The 17,889-nt window shown below is 62.9% G+C and overlaps 1 protein-coding gene across 2 annotated transcripts; it reads right to left on the reverse strand.

The window, feature by feature from the left end:
- Positions 1–1,107: 1,107 nt before the first annotated feature.
- Positions 1,108–16,468, reverse strand: LOC141926653 (cysteine-rich protein 2). 2 transcript variants are annotated; one of them, XM_074832807.1, is made up of 8 exons: positions 16,311–16,468; positions 6,232–6,326; positions 4,190–4,247; positions 3,568–3,708; positions 3,323–3,391; positions 2,787–2,881; positions 2,434–2,491; positions 1,108–2,269 (listed from the first exon to the last, which is right to left on the reverse strand). In XM_074832807.1, the coding sequence occupies exons 1-8, from the start codon at positions 16,351–16,353 to the stop codon at positions 2,202–2,204; spliced, it is 627 nt and encodes a 208-aa protein (XP_074688908.1). In that variant the 5' UTR covers positions 16,354–16,468; the 3' UTR covers positions 1,108–2,201. The 2 variants fall into 2 exon arrangements, with proteins under 2 accessions (XP_074688908.1, XP_074688907.1); XM_074832806.1 differs by lacking the exon at positions 16,311–16,468 and adding an exon at positions 13,800–13,941.
- Positions 16,469–17,889: the final 1,421 nt, after the last annotated feature.

The following is a 17,889-nucleotide window of genomic DNA, read 5'->3' on the forward strand; positions in this document are numbered from 1 at the left end:
CTGCCGAGCCCTCCATGTCTGGGAAAAGTCTGTGTGCCGCTGGGATCGCTGCTGGGAGAGGGAAAACCAGCAGCTCCTGCGCCCGCTGCTCTGCCGGCTGCCTGAGCCCAGGGGATGCCACCGTGGCCAAACGCTGCCCGCAGGTGCAATGCACGGGCAGAGCCAGTGTTCCTGTTGTGCAGCGCCCGCTGCATTTCCTAGCCCTGCCTGGGCAAGGAGCAAGGCTGGGGGCTGTGGCTGGTGCCCATCCACCCCTCTCCTTCATGGTGGTGGAGCAGCTCCAGGGCTGAGGCTGCTCTAAGGATGCAAGACATTGCAGGGGGCACCAGGTCCCTGTTTTCCCCAGCAAACAGGGCCGGCGGGGTGCCCGAGTCCCCGGGGGGGGCCCGAGTCCCCGGGGGGGGCCCAGCCAGCAGGCAGCCCAAGGGGGATCTTGCAAGAACCTGTCAGAGGGGACAAGCCGGAGCAGCAGTTCCCAGAGCCAGTGTTTGCCTTGGCAGCCCCAGCCTCCGTGCCTTGCTTTCCAGACGCTGAGCTCCTAGGGGGAATAGCTGGATGTCTAAAACCAGGCCTGGCAGTGGGGCTGGTTTCTGGCCAGGGACATGGCAGCTCCCAGGGGTTACGGAGCGGGGGTGACCCATGCCCCCCCACTGCATTCCTGCCCTGCTGCCGCCAGGCTGGGCTTTCACACCGACAGCCCCGCTCAGGCACTGCGCCTGCTCAGCAAGCCCAGGCTGGGGGGAACAGTGTCACCTGCTATGTAACATCCCTCCGTTAGTTTTCCATCCTGCAAAGCTGGGGAGGATCCCATCCCATCCCATCCCATCCCATCCCATCCCATCCCATCCCATCCCATCCCATCCCATCCCATCCCATCCCATCCCCCTACAAGACTGTCCTGCTCACAGCCCAGGGAGCGGCCATGGCTTGTGCTGTGCCCATGGCCTGGGCAGCTTGGGTTTGGCTGGGGCTAAGGCTGCTCTGTCTTGCCCCAGGAGGAGCCAGTCAGGGCACGGCAGGGTCCCCACACTGTCCCGGGAGCGGAGGGATGCTGCAAGGTGTGTACAGCTTCCCCTGCCTCCACCCAGAGCTGAGCCACTCAACACATCTCTCAAAACCTTTATTGTCAGCAAATAACAAAAGTCAGCCCTTCAACTGCGCAGGGAGCCCGGGGAGAGCAGGGTGCTGGCACCCCAGGGCTTGCCGCCCCGGGGGCTCCCCTGCACCAGTCCCCTCCCTGACCTCCTGGGCAGCAGTGGGGCTGGGAGTGTGCGGGGGGGACGGGTGAGACTGGGGGTCACGTGTCATTCTCCAAAGCAAGGGGCACATGTACAACTGCTTATAAATAAACAACAACAATGAGAAACCTCCAGCTCTGGGAAGCAGGCGGGCGTCCTGCCACCGAGCCACCAGCCCAATGCGCTCTGCCCTCTGAAGGTGGGGACCAGCCCACTCCCCCAGGGCTGTAGCCACCAGATGTGCCCCCAGCCATGGGAGACCAGACCGGGGGGGCCACCAACCCAAACCAGCCAGCAGAGCGGGTTGGGCACCTGCCTGGGTGCACGTACAGGGATGCCCCGGGCAGGCAAGGATGGGGATGCAGTGTGATGCCTGACCCTGCAACCCCAAGGGTGGCTGGGGTCGGCCGCAGGCCCTGGGGAGAGCAAGAGCCAGGGCATGGAGCCTGAGAAGGGCCAGGAGCAGGGCAGTGCTGCCAGCAGCTGGCGAGGAACAGGGATGGGTGTCCTGATCACCAGCCCCCCTCCCCAAGGGCTACAGGATGCCTGCCCGGCTCCATTGCCCTCCACGTGGAGGGGCAGCATGGAGCACCCTCCCATGGCAGGACTCCTGCCACCACCTTCCTCTCGCTCTCAGTCCCTCGGGTGCCACCAGCCACCCCTGCACATGGTGACATCCCCACCCCTGCCCCGCTGCCTCCCGCACTCAGGGGGCTGGTGGGAGGGCTGGAGAGGGCAGAGCACATTGGGAACAACCAGAGACACCTTCTACCTTTGCCTTTAAACACTGAAGCTTATATTAGAGACTATGATATATAACCCGGGGGGCAGGGCTGTCCTGCCCGGAGTAGAGACAGCAGAGAGAGCACAGCTCTGTGGCCAGCCTGGCGAGGTCTGCTCCAGCTGTGAGCAGGTTAGTACGGGGGCACAGAGCGGGCAGGTGGGCGGGCAGGGGGACGCTGTCTAGGGCTGGTTCTTCACCTCAGGGTCTTTGTCATAGATGTAGCTTCCCACAGCTCCGGTGTTGACACCTACATGGGGAGGGAGACACAGGAGGGTGAGGACCCGGGCAGGAAGATGGCGTGCTCCACGGAGATGTCCCTCTGGGTGGTGGCATGAGCATGGAGAGCGGCAGCCCAGGTGGGCTGTGTACCCCCGCACCGTCTCCCCACACTACACCCCCTCAGGCACTCACCCTTTGGCCCGAAGAGGATCCCATAGCAGGGCTTGTGGCAGTATGGCTGTCCATCGTGCTGTGCGGGGCAGAGAGAGAAGCACGTCACCCAGGGCAGGGGGCCGGGGAAAGGCCAGTCCCCAGGACACATCCCCCTAGCTGGGCACCTCTCCCGCTCTGCTCATCCCCTGCAGACACTCAGCACCACCAGCGCTCCCCCAGGCCGGGGAGCTGCTCCTGCCAGCCCTGTCCTACCCTCTTGTAAAGGCAGGGGCTGCCCAACCGGCGCGGCACAGCCCAGCCCAGCCCAGCCCTGCCCCACTGGCATCCCCCACACACACTGCCCTGGGCTCTTGGGGCTGGAACATCCTTACCTCGGCGTGGCCCCCCGGGGTCAGCGTCTTGCTGCAGCGCTCACAGCGTAGGCAGGGACGGTGCCAGTCCTTCCCCAGTGAAGTCACCTTCTCGGCTAGAGGGGGGACAAGGAGGGAGGGTCACACTGCTCCCCCTGCACACAGGCCGAGGGGGAACACACCCCGTGGGGACATCACCCCTGCACACAAAATCCTGAGACAGCCCTGTGCACCCCAGCCTCCCGCGTCTCCCCCAGCACTCTGCTGCCTCACAGGTGACAGAGGTTGGTCAAGGACAGTTATTAAGCCCATGCCACCCACCTGGGAGGTGGCAGCAGGGGACATGATGCAGATGAAGCCCTGCACACAGGAGTTCCTCTAAGAGGACCCATTCCTGCAGACTCCGTGGGCACATCCCTCTGTGCCCCTGACCCCATCTCTGAGCCAAAACCCCTCTCCCAGCCCCCCTGCATGCCCCATGGCTCCTGCCCAGAGCCCCACCACCATGGGGCTGTGCCACCCCAGGGCATGGACCCACTGCCCATTCGCCACCTTACCAAAGTAGACTCTCTTGCCGCAGCGTGGGCACATGTTGGGCTCTCCAGTGAAGGTGGTGACGCTGGAGGCTGGAAGGAGAGAAGGCATGGGTATGGGAAACGGAGGGACATCTCAGCCAGGACACACGGTGTGGAGGACTCTCTGCACACACCCTGCACCCCATACCATCGCCAAACACAGTGGCTCTGGATGGGTTGAATGCCATGGCAGAGGGCTGGGCTGCCCATCCTGCCCTGTCCCTCACCTTTGCTGGGTCCCTTGGGAGGCGCGGCGTTAACCTTCCTCTCCTCCACCTTCACTGGGTGCTCGATGGGTCCCGGAGCGGTCTGCCCCTCGATCTGCGGCTTCTCATAGATGTAGGACCCAGCCCCACCAATGTTCACCCCTGCAGTGGGGCAGAGAGAGGCTGTGGTGGCCTGGGAGCACCGGGGTCTCCATCCTCCCCCCAGCTCCCTGTCCCATCTCCCCCAGCCCCGCTGAGCCACAGGGCCACTGCGAACACCAAACACCAAACACCACTGCACCTTGGCACCGGCCTGCTTTCTCCTGACCCAGGCTTTCTCCAGCCATGTTTGGGATAGGAGAGTGACTCCACCTTCTGTTTGAATGGGAATTTGTTTTCCAAGTGAAAAAAAAAAAGACAGCTGTCAGGACAGATCCCTCCCTCCAACCTCCCTCCCTCGACCTTTGCACAAGGGGATGGCATGGTTGGGACTGCAAAACGCTGGCTTGATGCTCAGCCCATGCTAGCCTGGCTCCTGGGGTGGTTTCAGGGCCACAGCTGGGCACCTGCAGGGATGGGGGCACCCAGCCCCTCCTGCAGCCCTGGGCATGGCCGCATAGGCACAGGGGGAGCACGGACATACCTTTGGGGCCAAACAGTGTGGCGTAGCAGGGCTTGTGGCAGAAGGGCTTCCCATCGTGCTAGGGAAAAAGGGGAGTGTTAGGATGCCAAATGGCGACCATGGTTCCCTTGGAATCACTTTCATCCCCACTGATGTTCACAGACCACTGCAGCCATGCCTACACCCCAAAATGCACCCAGTGGACACCCTCAGCCTGTGGGTCTGCCAGCGACAGCCTAACCCAACCCGAGCACTCAAGGATTGCGCCTGCATCAAACACCCCAGCCGCTCTGCACACTCCATATCGTTGGAGCACCCTGCAGCAGCTCAGCTGAGAGGCACCTCTGAGCCCTAATCTGGCGGTGTGCCACCGGGACCCGATGAGGCATCGCTTTGCCCACCAAGCACCCTGTGTGCCGTCAGACCGTTATTAGGTGCACAGGGCACTGTGGCTTTCACCCAACTTTGCCTTCCCCCTCTCCACCTCCCTCCTCGCCTTGGCCTGAGATCAGAGGCCCCAGGCGGGCACTGGTCCCAGCCCAGCTGCTATCAGCCCTGTTATCGGCCGGGGGCGATTATCACAGGAAAGCATGAAGCGGGCGATAAGCCCCAGAACTCCCCACAGCCGTTTCTCATGGGTCAGCAGGAACCAAGTCCAAGAGAAAAGCAAGAGTGTTTGTGGCTGGGGCAGGGGGCCAGTGTCCTCAGGCACAAACCCACCCCATCGTCTGCTCAGCTCCATTCAGCAACTCACCCCTGCTTCTTGCCCCATGCTCCCTCCCTCCATCCCCTCCACTGCAAGGCAAGGACACCTTGCCCAAAACAGGCAGGGCGGTAGCTGAGCAGGAGCCATGTCCCTTCCTTCGCCTCTCTGAGCAGTGCCGTGCTGAAGGCGAGGGCTGGGAGCAGCCGGGGACAAGGCTGGGGCAGTGAGGAGGCAGTGGGCTGACAGCAGGCTGCTACAAAATATTGCAAGGCATAAATATCAGTGTACTCGCAGTGTTACCATGCCAGAGGGGAGGGTAAACATTTAGCTGGTCTCCCTGCAACACCTTTCCAACCCAGCCGGACATGCTGGCTTGAAAGGAGGGAGAAAAAGCAAAGACGGGCCAAATCCTGCCTTCGGCGCAGTCAGTGGGGGCTTGGCTGCCATCCCCCACGGGAGCAGAATCCAGCCTTATATGGAGAAGCAGCAAATCCCCCGGGCTTAACCCAGCCCGAAGCACAGATCCACTTGCGCAGCCCCATCCTCCCCGGCAGGACCAGCCCCACTCCCCCACGGGCTGGTGACAACCAGCACAGCCATCCCTGCTGCCGCCACCTGCTCCCCAGCTGCGTCCCGTGCTAAAACCATGCTAAAGAGCTGGTGACACTCTGGCATGACAGGCGCTGTGCAAAACCCAGGGCACCGGCTGTCACGCTGGGGCATCCCACAAGAAGAACACAGTTGCTCCCAGGTCCAAGCACCTGCTGCTGCCAGCACAGCACCCTCGCACGCCCAAGTGCTGGGCAGCCACGGTGGCATCGAACTCCAGCATAAGCCCCAGGGCACTGAAAGCACCAGTGCTGAGCTAGCATCACCATGGCAACCAGCACATCCATGATTTTTGGTGTTTTTAACCACACTCCAATGCAGGCTCTCAGCACCCGCACACCTTCGAAGCCAGTGTGATGCCCAAACAAGCCTGCCCGGTGCATGGAGCTGCTTCAAGTGCCTGCCCGGGCTTGCTGAGCCCCGCCACAGGCTGCCTGGGACCCCACGCCAGGGTGGCACAGCTGGGGCATCACACATGGGGCCAGCACCCCTCCATGGCTTGCCCAGGACTGTGCACGAGAGCTCCTGAGCACCACAGGTCACAGCAGCAGCACCATTTGAAGCCACAGTGTGCACTCCTGGGCTTTCATTCCACAGGGAGAGCCCATCCACATGGCATTGGGTACCTGCCCCAGCCCAGTTCCTGGGACTCCCCATCCCTGGGGTGCTGGAGAGCCCTGGAGAGCCCACCAGGCCACCCTGGCATGGCAGCACAGCTCCCCCACCCCATTGCCCCAGCGGCTCTTACCTCAGCGTGCCCGCCTGGGGTCAGGGTCTTGTTGCAGCGCTCACACTTCAGGCAGAACTTGTGCCAGTCCTTGCCCAGGGAGGACACCTTCTCGGCTGCAGGGAACACAAGAGAGGGGTAAGCGACTGCCCAGCACCTGCTAAAGCCCCTGGGGAAGCCAGCAGCCAGGCACCACGGGGGGCTGTGCTCGAGGGGGGCTGCTCATCAGCACACTGTGCAAATCAGCCATGCTGCAGGGACCACCCTGCTGCAGCCCGCAGGGTCCCCGGGGCTGTTCAGGCCATGGGCACAGCCCCCCCAGCCTCTGACCCCCTCCCATTGCACAGACACCCTTTCCCATGCGCCCATCCAGCAATGGTAGCGTTTTCCTTTCTACTCTCTGCATCTATTTTTACCCATCACGTTACCCAAAATGACCCTGCTCGCAATTCAAACATTTGGTGTTACCATGCCCACCCCACCCATTTAGTCATGCCTCCCCCACGCACACCCAACCTCTTGGGCTCCCCGGGGAACCTCGGCCACAGTTCCAGCCTCCGGTGCTGCTCCCAGGACACCCGCCTGCCTCCAGCCGGGAGGACGGGATGGCAGACAGCCTCCAGCGTCACCAAGAATGGATGCTTGGCCCAGAAAACACCCATCTCGTGGGCGTGCAGGTGCTCCCCCCTCACCCCCAGCCCGGGAGCAGGCGCGACGTGCAGACGGGTACGTGGGCACCATCCCTGCATTGCCCCAGAGCACCATGAACCTGCAGAGCAACTCGTTGCTGGCACCGAAAACAGTTTCAAAGCATCAGTGGGCAGATTCAGGGAAACAAAATGCTTTGAGACCGGTTACGAATGCACCTCCTCCGGCTGGCCCTGAGCTGTACGTCTCCAGGAGCACACCAGGAGGTAGCACAGGCTGCCAGTCCTCGTACTGCATCCCCAGCCTCACACCGACGCCTTCCCTCCCAGCTCCTGGAGGGACCGGCCGCTGCCCCATGCCCCGCACTGATTCCTGTTCACCCTCCCTCTCCCCCGCACATGTGCAGAGACAGCTGGAAAACAGCATGATCGCGTTAAAGCCACCGTAAAACTAAATCAGAAGAGCCAAATAAAATATTTAACGAGCAAATAAAAGTGCAACTGGAGCCCGGCCCTGCTTTACAAGAAGACCTCCTCCGTGACGGCGGGTTTCCCAGCCATTTTTCCCCCCAGGGACCTCAGCAAATGTCACCTGTTTGCATCAGGTCGAGATGGGGGTCAAGAGCTCCCCAGAGGCAGGTCCTGGCTTCCAGACCCATCCTCCTCCCAAGGTAAACAGCTGCATCCGGGGCACACCGCAGGGCCAAGATAAGTCGAAACAACTGCCATTACCAGCCAAAAAATCAGCCCTCATGCAAAGCGAGGTGGCTGGTGGCAGAGGAGGGCAGCATGAGGGGGCAGAGCCAGAGCCATCACACTGGGGTGCAGGGGAGAGCCTCGAGAGCATCCCCAAGCAAGCAGGTGGAGGACGGGCCTGGGGGACCAGCATCAGTGGGAAGCAGCTCTGCACTGACCTCCCAGTGATGCCACGCACGAGTCCAGGCTGTTGGACCAAACCCCAGGTGGGAGCGGACAGCAGGGTGAAGGGATGCCCCACCGCAGCTGGGGTCTGTGCCTGCCTGCTCAAACCTGCCAGGGCAAATCCCTGCTGGACCCCCAGCCCAGGGACTCAGGAGGGCTTGTGCTTCCCCAACCCCTTGCAGCAGGCAGCCCACGGGGAAGGGGCCAGGGCCTGACCCTGCTCTCCCCTTCCTCTGCAGCCCTCAGCCACCCCTGTGGGCAGAGGACCAGCCCCAGGGCACGCAGCCCCCAGCCCCACAAGCGCTCCCCAAAAGCGAGGGGGACACAGAGTTCTCAGCACCCCGCTGCCTTGGGGCTGTCGCTGGAGCCCTGCATCCCCCCAGCTCCCCCCAGCAGGAATGGGTGCCTCTCTGGGGTGGCCAGGGAGAGAAACAGAGCGTGATGGGCTGAAAGCTGAGCCAGGGGCTCGGGGCCAAAGAGCCGCTGGCTTTGTCACAGCAGATGCACAGCCAGGCCAGGCTGAGCTTCGGCTTCGTCACGCCCCGGCTCCCCCCGCCGCCCCGGCCCAGCGCCGTTGCGGCCCTGGGTACAAAGCAAGGAGGAAACTCCTGGCGGATGTTTTCCAGAGGCCATTGCAACTACAGCTGGCCACATCCCACACCAGCTCCTTCCTGCCCCCGCGAGATGAGATGTCCCCCCCACTGTAATACTTCAGGCAGCTGTAAATCCCTACTGCTCCCTGATGAATGCATCCCCCCGCCAAGGCACAACGTGCAGACGGGTACGTGGGCACCATCCCTGCATTGCCCCAGAGCACCATGAACCATGCAGAGCAAGAGGGACCTTGCTGGCACCCACAGTCCCTGGCAGGGGATGAGACAGGAGGGAGGAGGTGGCCCGGTGCACCATCCTGCTCCCGGGGCATGGGGACAGCCCAGGAACCGTGGGGGCAGTCCCTTGCCTGTGGGTGGAAGTGCCACACAGGTTGGTCAGGCATCCTCTGGCTGCAAACAAGGGCTCCCAGGGGCCACGGCCAGCACAGTCAGGCCAGCTCTCCAGGCAGCATTGTTCATGCTGAGCAGAGGAAGCAGCTTGGAGCCACCCCAGCCCATTTCCAGGGCAGCGGCGTCCCGCCCGTGGCCGTGCTGCCCCATAAATCACTGCGGAGGGAAAGCACCAGCGCCCAGATTTCCTGTCACCGGGTCACATCTGCTCCACTGTTGCATCAGCTCCAGAGGAGAAGTCTCTGGTCACATGTTCCCGCCACGGCAGAGACTCCTGGGCAGCTTCTGGGGCAACCCCTTGCTCCACACCCCCCAGCTCCAGGGGGGCACCCCACCATCAGCACTGCAAGAGCAGCCTGGGGCAAAGCAATGCCCGGGCTCCGTCCAGCTCTGCGCAGGGAGCGTGGGATGGCACGGGGCTCCGGCGCAGGCTTTGCTCGGCCAGACGTCACACCACACCCAGCCTCCGCTACCGAACGCCATGTCCTGCCACGCTGAGTCACGCCGGGAAGGGACGGGCCAGAGCCCGTGTCCTCTCAGCATCGCACCGAGCACACGTGCGTCCTGCACCGCTTGCTGATCCCACACCTACACACAGCCCGTGGTAAGATGGCCCCTCAAGCCCGCCAAATTTAAACCAGCCATCCAGCACCCTGAGAAGGGCAGAGTTAAGGGCACTTGGCTGCAGGAATTCAGCCTCTGCCAAATGTGCACAACTCGGGGGTTTCCCCGCCCTGGGTCACCTGCCTTGCCATCGTGGGCACCAGGTGCCCGTGGGTAATAAACCTCTACCCTAGAGGAAAAGCCCCTGGGGAGGAGAGGTGGAGGCACGGCTGGGTACACGGCCAGCTGCAGGACATAGCCATGGGGTGGATTTGGACTGTGCAGGGGGTGCAACCCACGCTGATGAGGGACACTGCTAGAGCCAGGGAAAATCAGAGGTCAGGATCAGGAAAGCACCCAAGGGGACTGCTGAGGCAGCCTGCTCCCCACAGCTCTGCAGCAGCCCCACCCCAGAGACAACGCGGCTCACCCCTTAATTACCCGCCGTGCCCAGGCAAGGCAGCTGGCGTGGGCCAGAGGTGGGTGCATTTTTATGGATTGGGAAGGGAGCATCCCTCCTCCCAGCCTCAGCACTGGGGGCTGTGCCAAGCCAGCTCTGGGCCCTTGTTACAGGTATTTCCACGGTCTGACGTCAGTGCTGCTTCCAGCCGGAGGCTTATTCAGCAAAGGCAACTGTAGCAGCAGCCGCGTCTCTGCAAAGGGCTGGGCTGTGCCCCATCCATCCCACTGCAGCCCTGGGAGGATGCGGGAAAGGACTGTCCGGCGATAAAGATGGCAAATCCGCACAGGAACCCAGCGACAGGCATCCCTGGAGGAGAGGGATGCTGTCAGACCGATCACAGATGCACTTCAAAGCAGTCACAGGCACAAAGGAATGAATAAGAGAGCTAAGCGCAGGGAAAGGAGCCTGGTAAATGGCTGGAAACAAAGCTGAGAGCCCAGGCAGCCAGCAGCTCGTCCCCTCCCCAGCCCCTCGCAGCGCGGCCGGGAGACAGAAAAGGCAGAGACAGCTTGAGGATTTCCTGCCATGTCATGCCATGCCGTGCCGGGCCACCAGTGGTGGTGCCCCATAGGTCCCCCGGGAAGGGTCTGAGCTGCCTTCCCACGTCCCCCACCCCGTCCCTCCTGCCCTCCTCGGGCACAGCCAGGCAGCTCCTCTCCCCCGTCACACAGCTGGTGCCGACGGTTACGCCGCACTGTGATTTTGTGGCCAAGACGTATATATTTAGCTCCCCCGCAGCAAGGCGAGGCAAGCCCTCCGGCCCCAAGCCGCTCGCTTGCTGGGCTCCCTCCAAGTGTGCAACAAAGCCAGCTCAGTACGGCCTCGCCGGGGAGCGCAGCCGAGGGGGGAGCAAGGAATACCCCAGGCGGGGGGTCCCACTTCCTCGGGCCTCCTTCCAGCTGAGCGGAAAGGCGAGGTTTTCCCCAGGACCCAAGCCCCTACATAGCTGAGCCACTCGGGCGCAAGCGAGGGTTGTCTGATTTCCAGCCGCAGCCCTAAAGCACGGTGTGGCTCCCGTCCACCCCGTCGCTTCCTGCCTCTCTGCCGACAAAACCTCACCTACTGCAGGCACTTTCCTGGCCATGAGCCTTCAACCTCCCGCTCTGGTTCATGGGGCCAGGGCAGCCTCCAGCAAGTCCCTCTCCATCTTCCACGGGGCTGCTTACTTCATCAAGCAGCATCTGCACAGGATGCATCTCTCTGGCTCTGAGGCCAGGCAGCTTGACCGTGGTGTGCTGGGAGAGGGTCAGCAGTGTTTCTTGCCAGGCATTGGGTTCAGCCAGGGCTGAGCCCAAGAAATCAGCTGCTTTCCTGCTGCGACGCAGATCCACATGCAAGGTGTTGCAGGCAGGACCCCCAGCCAGCCTGCAGCCCTCCTTTCACCCTGCTGCGTGGCAAGGGGCAGAGCAGCCAGCAGAGAGCCAGGGCACAGGAGCAAAACCCATCTCTGGGTAATTGCTGGTCCAGAGCACAGTGTTCCTCCTGCGCACTGAGATACCATCTCTGGTGGGCAGCACCGGGAGGATGAGACGGTTTCCTGGCCTGTGTCAGCAAGAGCAGGACTCAGAGACATGCCGGAGCAGCCAAGCCTAAGTGCCCCTCCAGCCCCACGGCTCCTCACCTCCCCACCCTCCTGGGTCCCCACAGCCATGGGGCACAACCAGCTCCAAGCAGGGTTTGGCCCAGGGCTGTGGGCAACACAGTGTGAACGAGACAGCACCGGGTGAGGATGCTCAGGACCCCCCTGGGGACAGAAGCACTGGTGCTCCCCACCAGCGGGTGCATGGCAGGCTGGTGGGAGAGGGCTCTCCCCATCTGCATGCCAGGACCTGTCCCCCACCATCACTTCCCTGGTTGCTTCAGGGCCTCCCAGCCCACTGGCTGGAGCGATGGGTACCACCACCCCACGGCAGCTCAAAGTGACACCACAGCACACAATCCAGGCTCCGTATTTGATTGCAACATTGCAGTGACAGATTTTCCATTACCTCTCACTTGGGTGTTCCTGCTCCACCTTTCCTTGCCTTTCCTTTCCAGTACCATCACCTCTCCCCATCCCTGTGCTCCTGTCAGGGACAGAGAGGGAGGACGGGAACACAAGGAGCTCTGCCTGAGACCTGCGATGTGGGTGCAGAGCTCCACAAACCAGGCACCAAACGGAGTCACTCAGGACCAGCCGGGCTTGCAGAGAGCTGCCTGCCAGCCCCAAGCCTCCAGCAGCCATGGCCTCTGGAGCAGGCTGGTGGCACAGGGAGAGCAGAGCACCTGGGCTGGCCAACACGAACTCCTGGCACAAACCCTGCAGGCACATCCACATGGAGCCCTGTGTCCCACAGCAGCTGAGCCCCAGCTCCCTGCACGATAGGCAACTGCCCACGAACACACACATGAGGTGCTGGCTCCTCACCATGCAGGAGCTCCAGCAAAGTGTGCACTTCACAGTGCGTGAGACCTCACACCGTCCCATCCTGCCCTCCCACAGATAATTTTCTATAGCTCGCACTATTTTCCTGAGGGAAAAGCTAATGCTAATCAGCCCGTCCTTCAGCTTCCCACAGAGGCATCCCCGCCCCGGCAGGGCCCTGCATGCGGAGCAGAGAACTGGTGCATCCTTAGTTACCATTCTGCAAGGTTCACGCACGCTCCGAGAGCAGCCGCCCCGAGACATCGGAGCAGGCAGTTGCCCAAGGAGCCCAGCCAGCCTTCGTGCTGGCAAGCCAGGGGCCATGCCGGCGCTGACGTGCGGATTGCTACGCCGGCTGCGCTTGAAGAGCCCCTTCCTTTGTTAGGGACGGCTGCAATCGAAATAAAGCCCTCCCGCCTCTCCTGCCCCACCACTGTCTCCCAACTTCCAGTGCCCAGAGCCGAGGACAGCGGTTACTTATTAATTGAAGAGCAGCTTCTGCAGCTTGAATTTCTGCAGGGCTGACCCACCAGCATGGTGCTGTGCAAGGAGAGCATCCCACACCTCGCTGCACCCCACGTCTTGCTGCAGGCCTCTCCTCCGGCACGCTTGGGACGCCAGCGCGACAGTGGGTCAAAGTATCTGCTGCCGGCCCCTCTGAGCACGCTAGGCTTGGACCCTCCTTGCTTCCCATCTGGATGTGTCTGTGTCCTTAATCCCCCTCTGGCACCCCACCGGCAAACCGTCCCCAGAGAGCAGCTTTGCTGCTCCAGCTGCAGACACAGCCGGGACAAGCCCCAGGGCTACTGGGGTGACTCCCACGTGCTTTTAGAATGCCCCTTCCCAAACAAACAGCACAGCAGCCTCCCACCAGTCCTCAGACACCCCAGCACATGCCGAGAGCTCCCCGAAAGCTGCCCGCCAGCAGACCCCACTGCACGTGTGCTTGACACATCCCTGGGGCTTTCGCCTGCCTCGCGCTCGGAATGGGAAAACAGGAAACCCCCTGCCGCCACGATCCCCCGCAGTTCCCTGGGAAGAGAGGATGGGAGGCAGAAAGGCTTGGCCAGGGCTCCTGGCGACCCTGCAAAACTCATTTAAGGCTAGAGATTCAAAAGGGAGCTGGGGAAATGTGAGGCTGTTTAGCTTCAGGCGACTCTGGTCCCTCTGGCGCTTCCCGCCAGAAGAGATAACCCAACCCCAACCCCAACCCCAACCCGCCGCCACCTGCCAGCGCGGGGTGGGAACCGGCCCCTGCAGCCGCCCGCAGCGCTGCCTCCCCGGTTAAACATTCACTTCATCCCTCCAGCCTCCCCAGTCACTCCTGGAAACAATGTCACAGACCTCAGCCTGCTTTAAAAAAAACAGAGAAAAAAAGCCAGAAAACTATTTTTATATTTCCCTGTGCTTTTTAAAGGAAAAAAGCTCATTCTGTAGCTCAGGAAACGCCCACATCCTCCTGACTGCACAGGGAGGAGCCCACTGGATTTTTCCAGGGAGCATGAAGCAACAGGCAGGCTGGAAATGAGTTTTCCATCGGTACCCACGATTGTTGGCGTTGGTCAGCCGCTCAGGCACTGCACGGGGCCGGGAACGGGACGCGGTGGCATTTCTCACACATGACCCACGGCTGCAATCCCAGGGATTCGAGAAGTTATAGTTGCCAGCGTTCATTCAGCACAGGCGAGAAGCGCTCCCGAACAAGCGGGGCTTTATGAATCACCTCCCCGTTAAGCTTCGGGCCAGCCGAGGAATTCAGAAGCGTTCCCAAACCCCAGGCGCGGCGCTCCCAACGCCTTCCCACCGAACCACGCGATCCATTGGCGGGAAACCCTGGGAGCTGCGTCCTGGAAAGACGGCTCAGAGGTTGTGTCCAGTTTCTATGCACTAAATAAACGGACCCAGGTTTATTCTGCCAGAGCCTGGGCGGTTCCTCAAGGAAAAGCTCAAGGCGTCAGCAAGGACATGCTCCTGCCTACCTCAGCTCCAAGTACAGAGAAGTTTTTGGCTCACTCCCATTTCAACTCACCCCTTGGTCTCTCTTAGGGGCCGCGGGGTCCCTGCAGGGAGGTGTGTGATGGGGGCTGCCGCTCCCCCACTGCCGGGCACCTGCCTCCTCCCTGTCTGCAGGGCAAGGTGTACCTCAGCAGGGCAGGAACGGGGAAGCCAAGGAGCAGCAGAGACCTCAACATGGACCACTACACCTACAGAAACCCACCTGGGGAGAGAGAGCCAGCATGCAGCTGGGGCCGTGGGGTACAGCACTGTCCCCCCCCTCCCAGACCGCATCCTCAAGAGACCCACAAGTTCCCTGGGACATGGCGGAGAGAGAAAGAGCACAGGCACTGCGGGGGGCTGGCACTTCACCTCCTGGCACAGCCTGGCCTCCTCTGGCAGTGAGGTGGGGGTCCCTGAGCCTGGCCCCAGCCTCCCCCACGCAGGGCAGGCTCGTCCTCAGAGTGACTCTGACCCCGGGCCAGTGCCCAGCTGGCTGGCTGGACATGCTATTTTCTGCTTAAAAAGGAAAAGATTCACACAGGGAAAGACATCCAAGGGGCCGAGCCCTTCCCACCCCCACACAAATAGATTTACTTAAAGGAGGAAGACAGCAAATTCCTATTTCCCTGTGTTTACTTGGAGATGGCCAGAAAGGAATGAAAGCACCAATGCCTCAAACGCTCAGGCACCATTAGGACCCTTTGGTATTTCTCCACCAAACAAACATGCTGAGGCAGCAGGGGCTGGGCCCTGGAGCACTGGAGGGAGATGGGCAGGGAGGGGGCAGGCAGGCAGCGCCAGGCCAGGCCAGCTGGACCCTGTTGTGGCCAGCCAGGTCCCAGGAGGCAGCTTGGGCTGGAGTGCTGGATCTGTCCCCAGAGCCACCCTGAGCCCGCAGTGCAGCCCCGAGGATGCTCACCCCAAGGATGCCCACCCCGGGGGCAGGGGGGTCAGGTCGTACCCCGGGAGGCTCCCGCCTGGGCACCGCCACGCAGGGGCGAAGTGGGCCAGGGCAGGCCCCTCGGGGAGCGGCGGGGAGGCACCGCGGCAGGGGATCAACCCTCGCTCCCACCTCCGCCCCCGGCATTTTCTGCAACCTGGGCGGCAGCACTCACCCCGGGCTGCCCGACGGGAGACACCCCAGCCCCGGTTCCCAGAGATCCTGACCAGCCATAACCCCAAGCAGGGCCCTCGGAGACCTGCAGGGACTCGTTGCTGCCCAAACCCAGCCTGGGCATGCCGAGATGGACCTTCGAGCCCAGACGCTGCCTTTGAAAAAGTCCCGTAGAAACCCCAGACCATTCATTAGTTCCCCAACGCGGGAAGAGCCCGCAGAGGGCTGGGGGAGAGGCGAGACGGGGAGGGGTGAAGGGCGCACCTGGAGCGAGGTTTGCAGGGAGTGGGAACAAATGGGCTGGGAGAAGGTTTTGTTTGCACCTGCCACCGCCTGCTCCTCCACACCCAGAGACCCCCCCGGCTCATGGCAGCCCCCTGCTCAGCACCCCATCCATGTCAGATGGGCTCCCCCATGACCCAAGCCAGCGGGTACACGGGGACATCAGCCCCCCCCCAGCACCAAAACAGGCTGCGGGCATGGACCCCAACCAGGGGTCCTCACCCCCTGCTTCACCTCCTCGGCCCAGGGAGCAAGGAGGGAGCCCCAGACCCCCCTGTCACCCACACCCCCCGCCGTGTCCCCCGCCCCAGGGCCGGCCGGCAGCATCCCCCAGCACAGCCCGGGGATGGGGGTCCGGGGGGGGGCAGAGCAGAGGGGCCGCGACCGTTGGGAGGGGGCCCCGGGGGAGAAGCAGCTGCTGCCGGGCAGGTCCGTGGGTGCTGGGTGCGCCCCGCTGGGCAGCCGCGGCGGAGCGGGAACCCGGGGATGGGCCGGGCTTGGGGACGGCGGGCCCGGGGACACAGCCCGGCGCCGAGAGGGAGGAAAAGACCCGGGGATGCACCGGGGGCTTGGGGATGGGGGACCAGGGACAGAGCGGGGGTCCCGGGGATGCGCCCCGGCTCGGGGAGGGGGACGCGAGGCCGGGCCCCGGGGATGCGCTCACCGAAGTACACGGTCTTGTCGCACTTGGGGCACTTGGATGCCATGGCGGGAGAGCGGAGCCGTGCCGAGCCGTGCTGTGCCGAGCCGAGCCGCGCCGTGCGCCCCGCTCCGCCCGGCCCCCGCCCACTGCCCCCGCCGCCGCCCGGGGGGGGCCGGGGCGGGGCTGCCTCGGAGCGTCTGCCCGGTACGTCACGGTACGGCTCGGTACGGCTCGGCTCGGCGCGGCAGGTGCACGGTGCCGGCTGGCGGAGCCCCCGCCCGCGGCTGCTGCTGCCCTGCCCTGTTCCCCGTCCCCGAAAGCCCAAAGGATGCAAGTGCTCACCATTCCCCTTTCCCGGGGAAATAAAAAAAAAAAAAAAAAAAAAAAAAAAGAGAAAGATTGCAATTAAGCAACGTGACTTGTGGGTTTCTAGCAGCTCGTGCCCGAGCAGCGGTGCCACCTCGCCTGTCCCCGGTGAGTCCTGCACCCCTGCGGGCTGGCACTGACCCACGGGACCAGCAGGTCCCATTGCCACGACCCCCGGACCTAAAACCTGGGCAAGAAATGGATCAAGCACGGGTGCCGTCTTGCCTCCTCTTTTAGGGACAGCTGACGGACACTTAGCCCCCTCTTTTAGGGACAGCACAGCACCTGGGGGGTGCTTTCAAACTCAGCACGCACACAGGATGTGCGGCTGCAGAGGGGTGTACAGCTGGTTGCTGTGGTCCTTCGCGGTGACAGATGGGTGTCTGAGAAAGCCCAGCATCAAATGTGCTGGCCGAGAGACCACCGGCTGCATCCTGAGAGCAGCCACCCTCAGAGAGCCCAGCCCCAGCACCAGAGCACTCACAGCCACGGCCGTGCGGGAGCTGGCTTGGTGGGACGCTGCCCAGGAGGACGCAGGGGCGCACGTGGAGGGGGTGGGCAGCAGCCCCCTGCCCCAGGAAGCACCGAGCCTGTGCTGGGTATTCTTAGACACATTTTTTCCAGATGGGGTAACCGAGAAACCCAGATTAAATAGCCAGGATGACAGGCCTGATATGGGAGACCTTGTCAGGGGGACGAGGGTGAGAGGCCCTGGGGGAGCAGAGATAGCGGTGGCGGCCGGCGGGTGAGTGGAGGGAGGGAGGCACGTCTCCTGGCAGTCTTGCTAGCATGGCATGGCACGGCATCACGCACTGCCTGTCACAGGCACGTCATGGCCCCAGGGCGTTAGTTGAGGGTGCTGGTCCCGGGGCCAGCCCCAGCAGAGGGGCTCAGGCATCTCCCACCCCATCTGCAGGGTGGGCAGATGCGCTCACTGCCCCGGCAGCCTCAGCCCTTCCCTGCCACAACCCCGCTCCGGCAGCGCAGGCTGCCTTGCCACAGTGCCCAGTAGCCCCCTGCTTCCTGGCGCCATCTTGCTCCGTTGCCATGGAAACGCCCGTGTCAAAAATCCCTCCAGCTGCCACCGCTGCAAAGGATGCTCAGGGAGCCATGAAGCGATGCCGAGGCGGGAGCTTCGCCCACTCTAAAACATGCCCCATGGTGGGGTGCAGACCCCCTGTGCCAGGGGAAGCCCCTCTGTGCTCGGATGGCCGGATCCTGCACCACGGGGCTG

Source organism: Strix aluco, chromosome 8, assembly GCF_031877795.1.
Source record: "Strix aluco isolate bStrAlu1 chromosome 8, bStrAlu1.hap1, whole genome shotgun sequence".
NCBI lineage: Eukaryota > Metazoa > Chordata > Aves > Strigiformes > Strigidae > Strix > Strix aluco.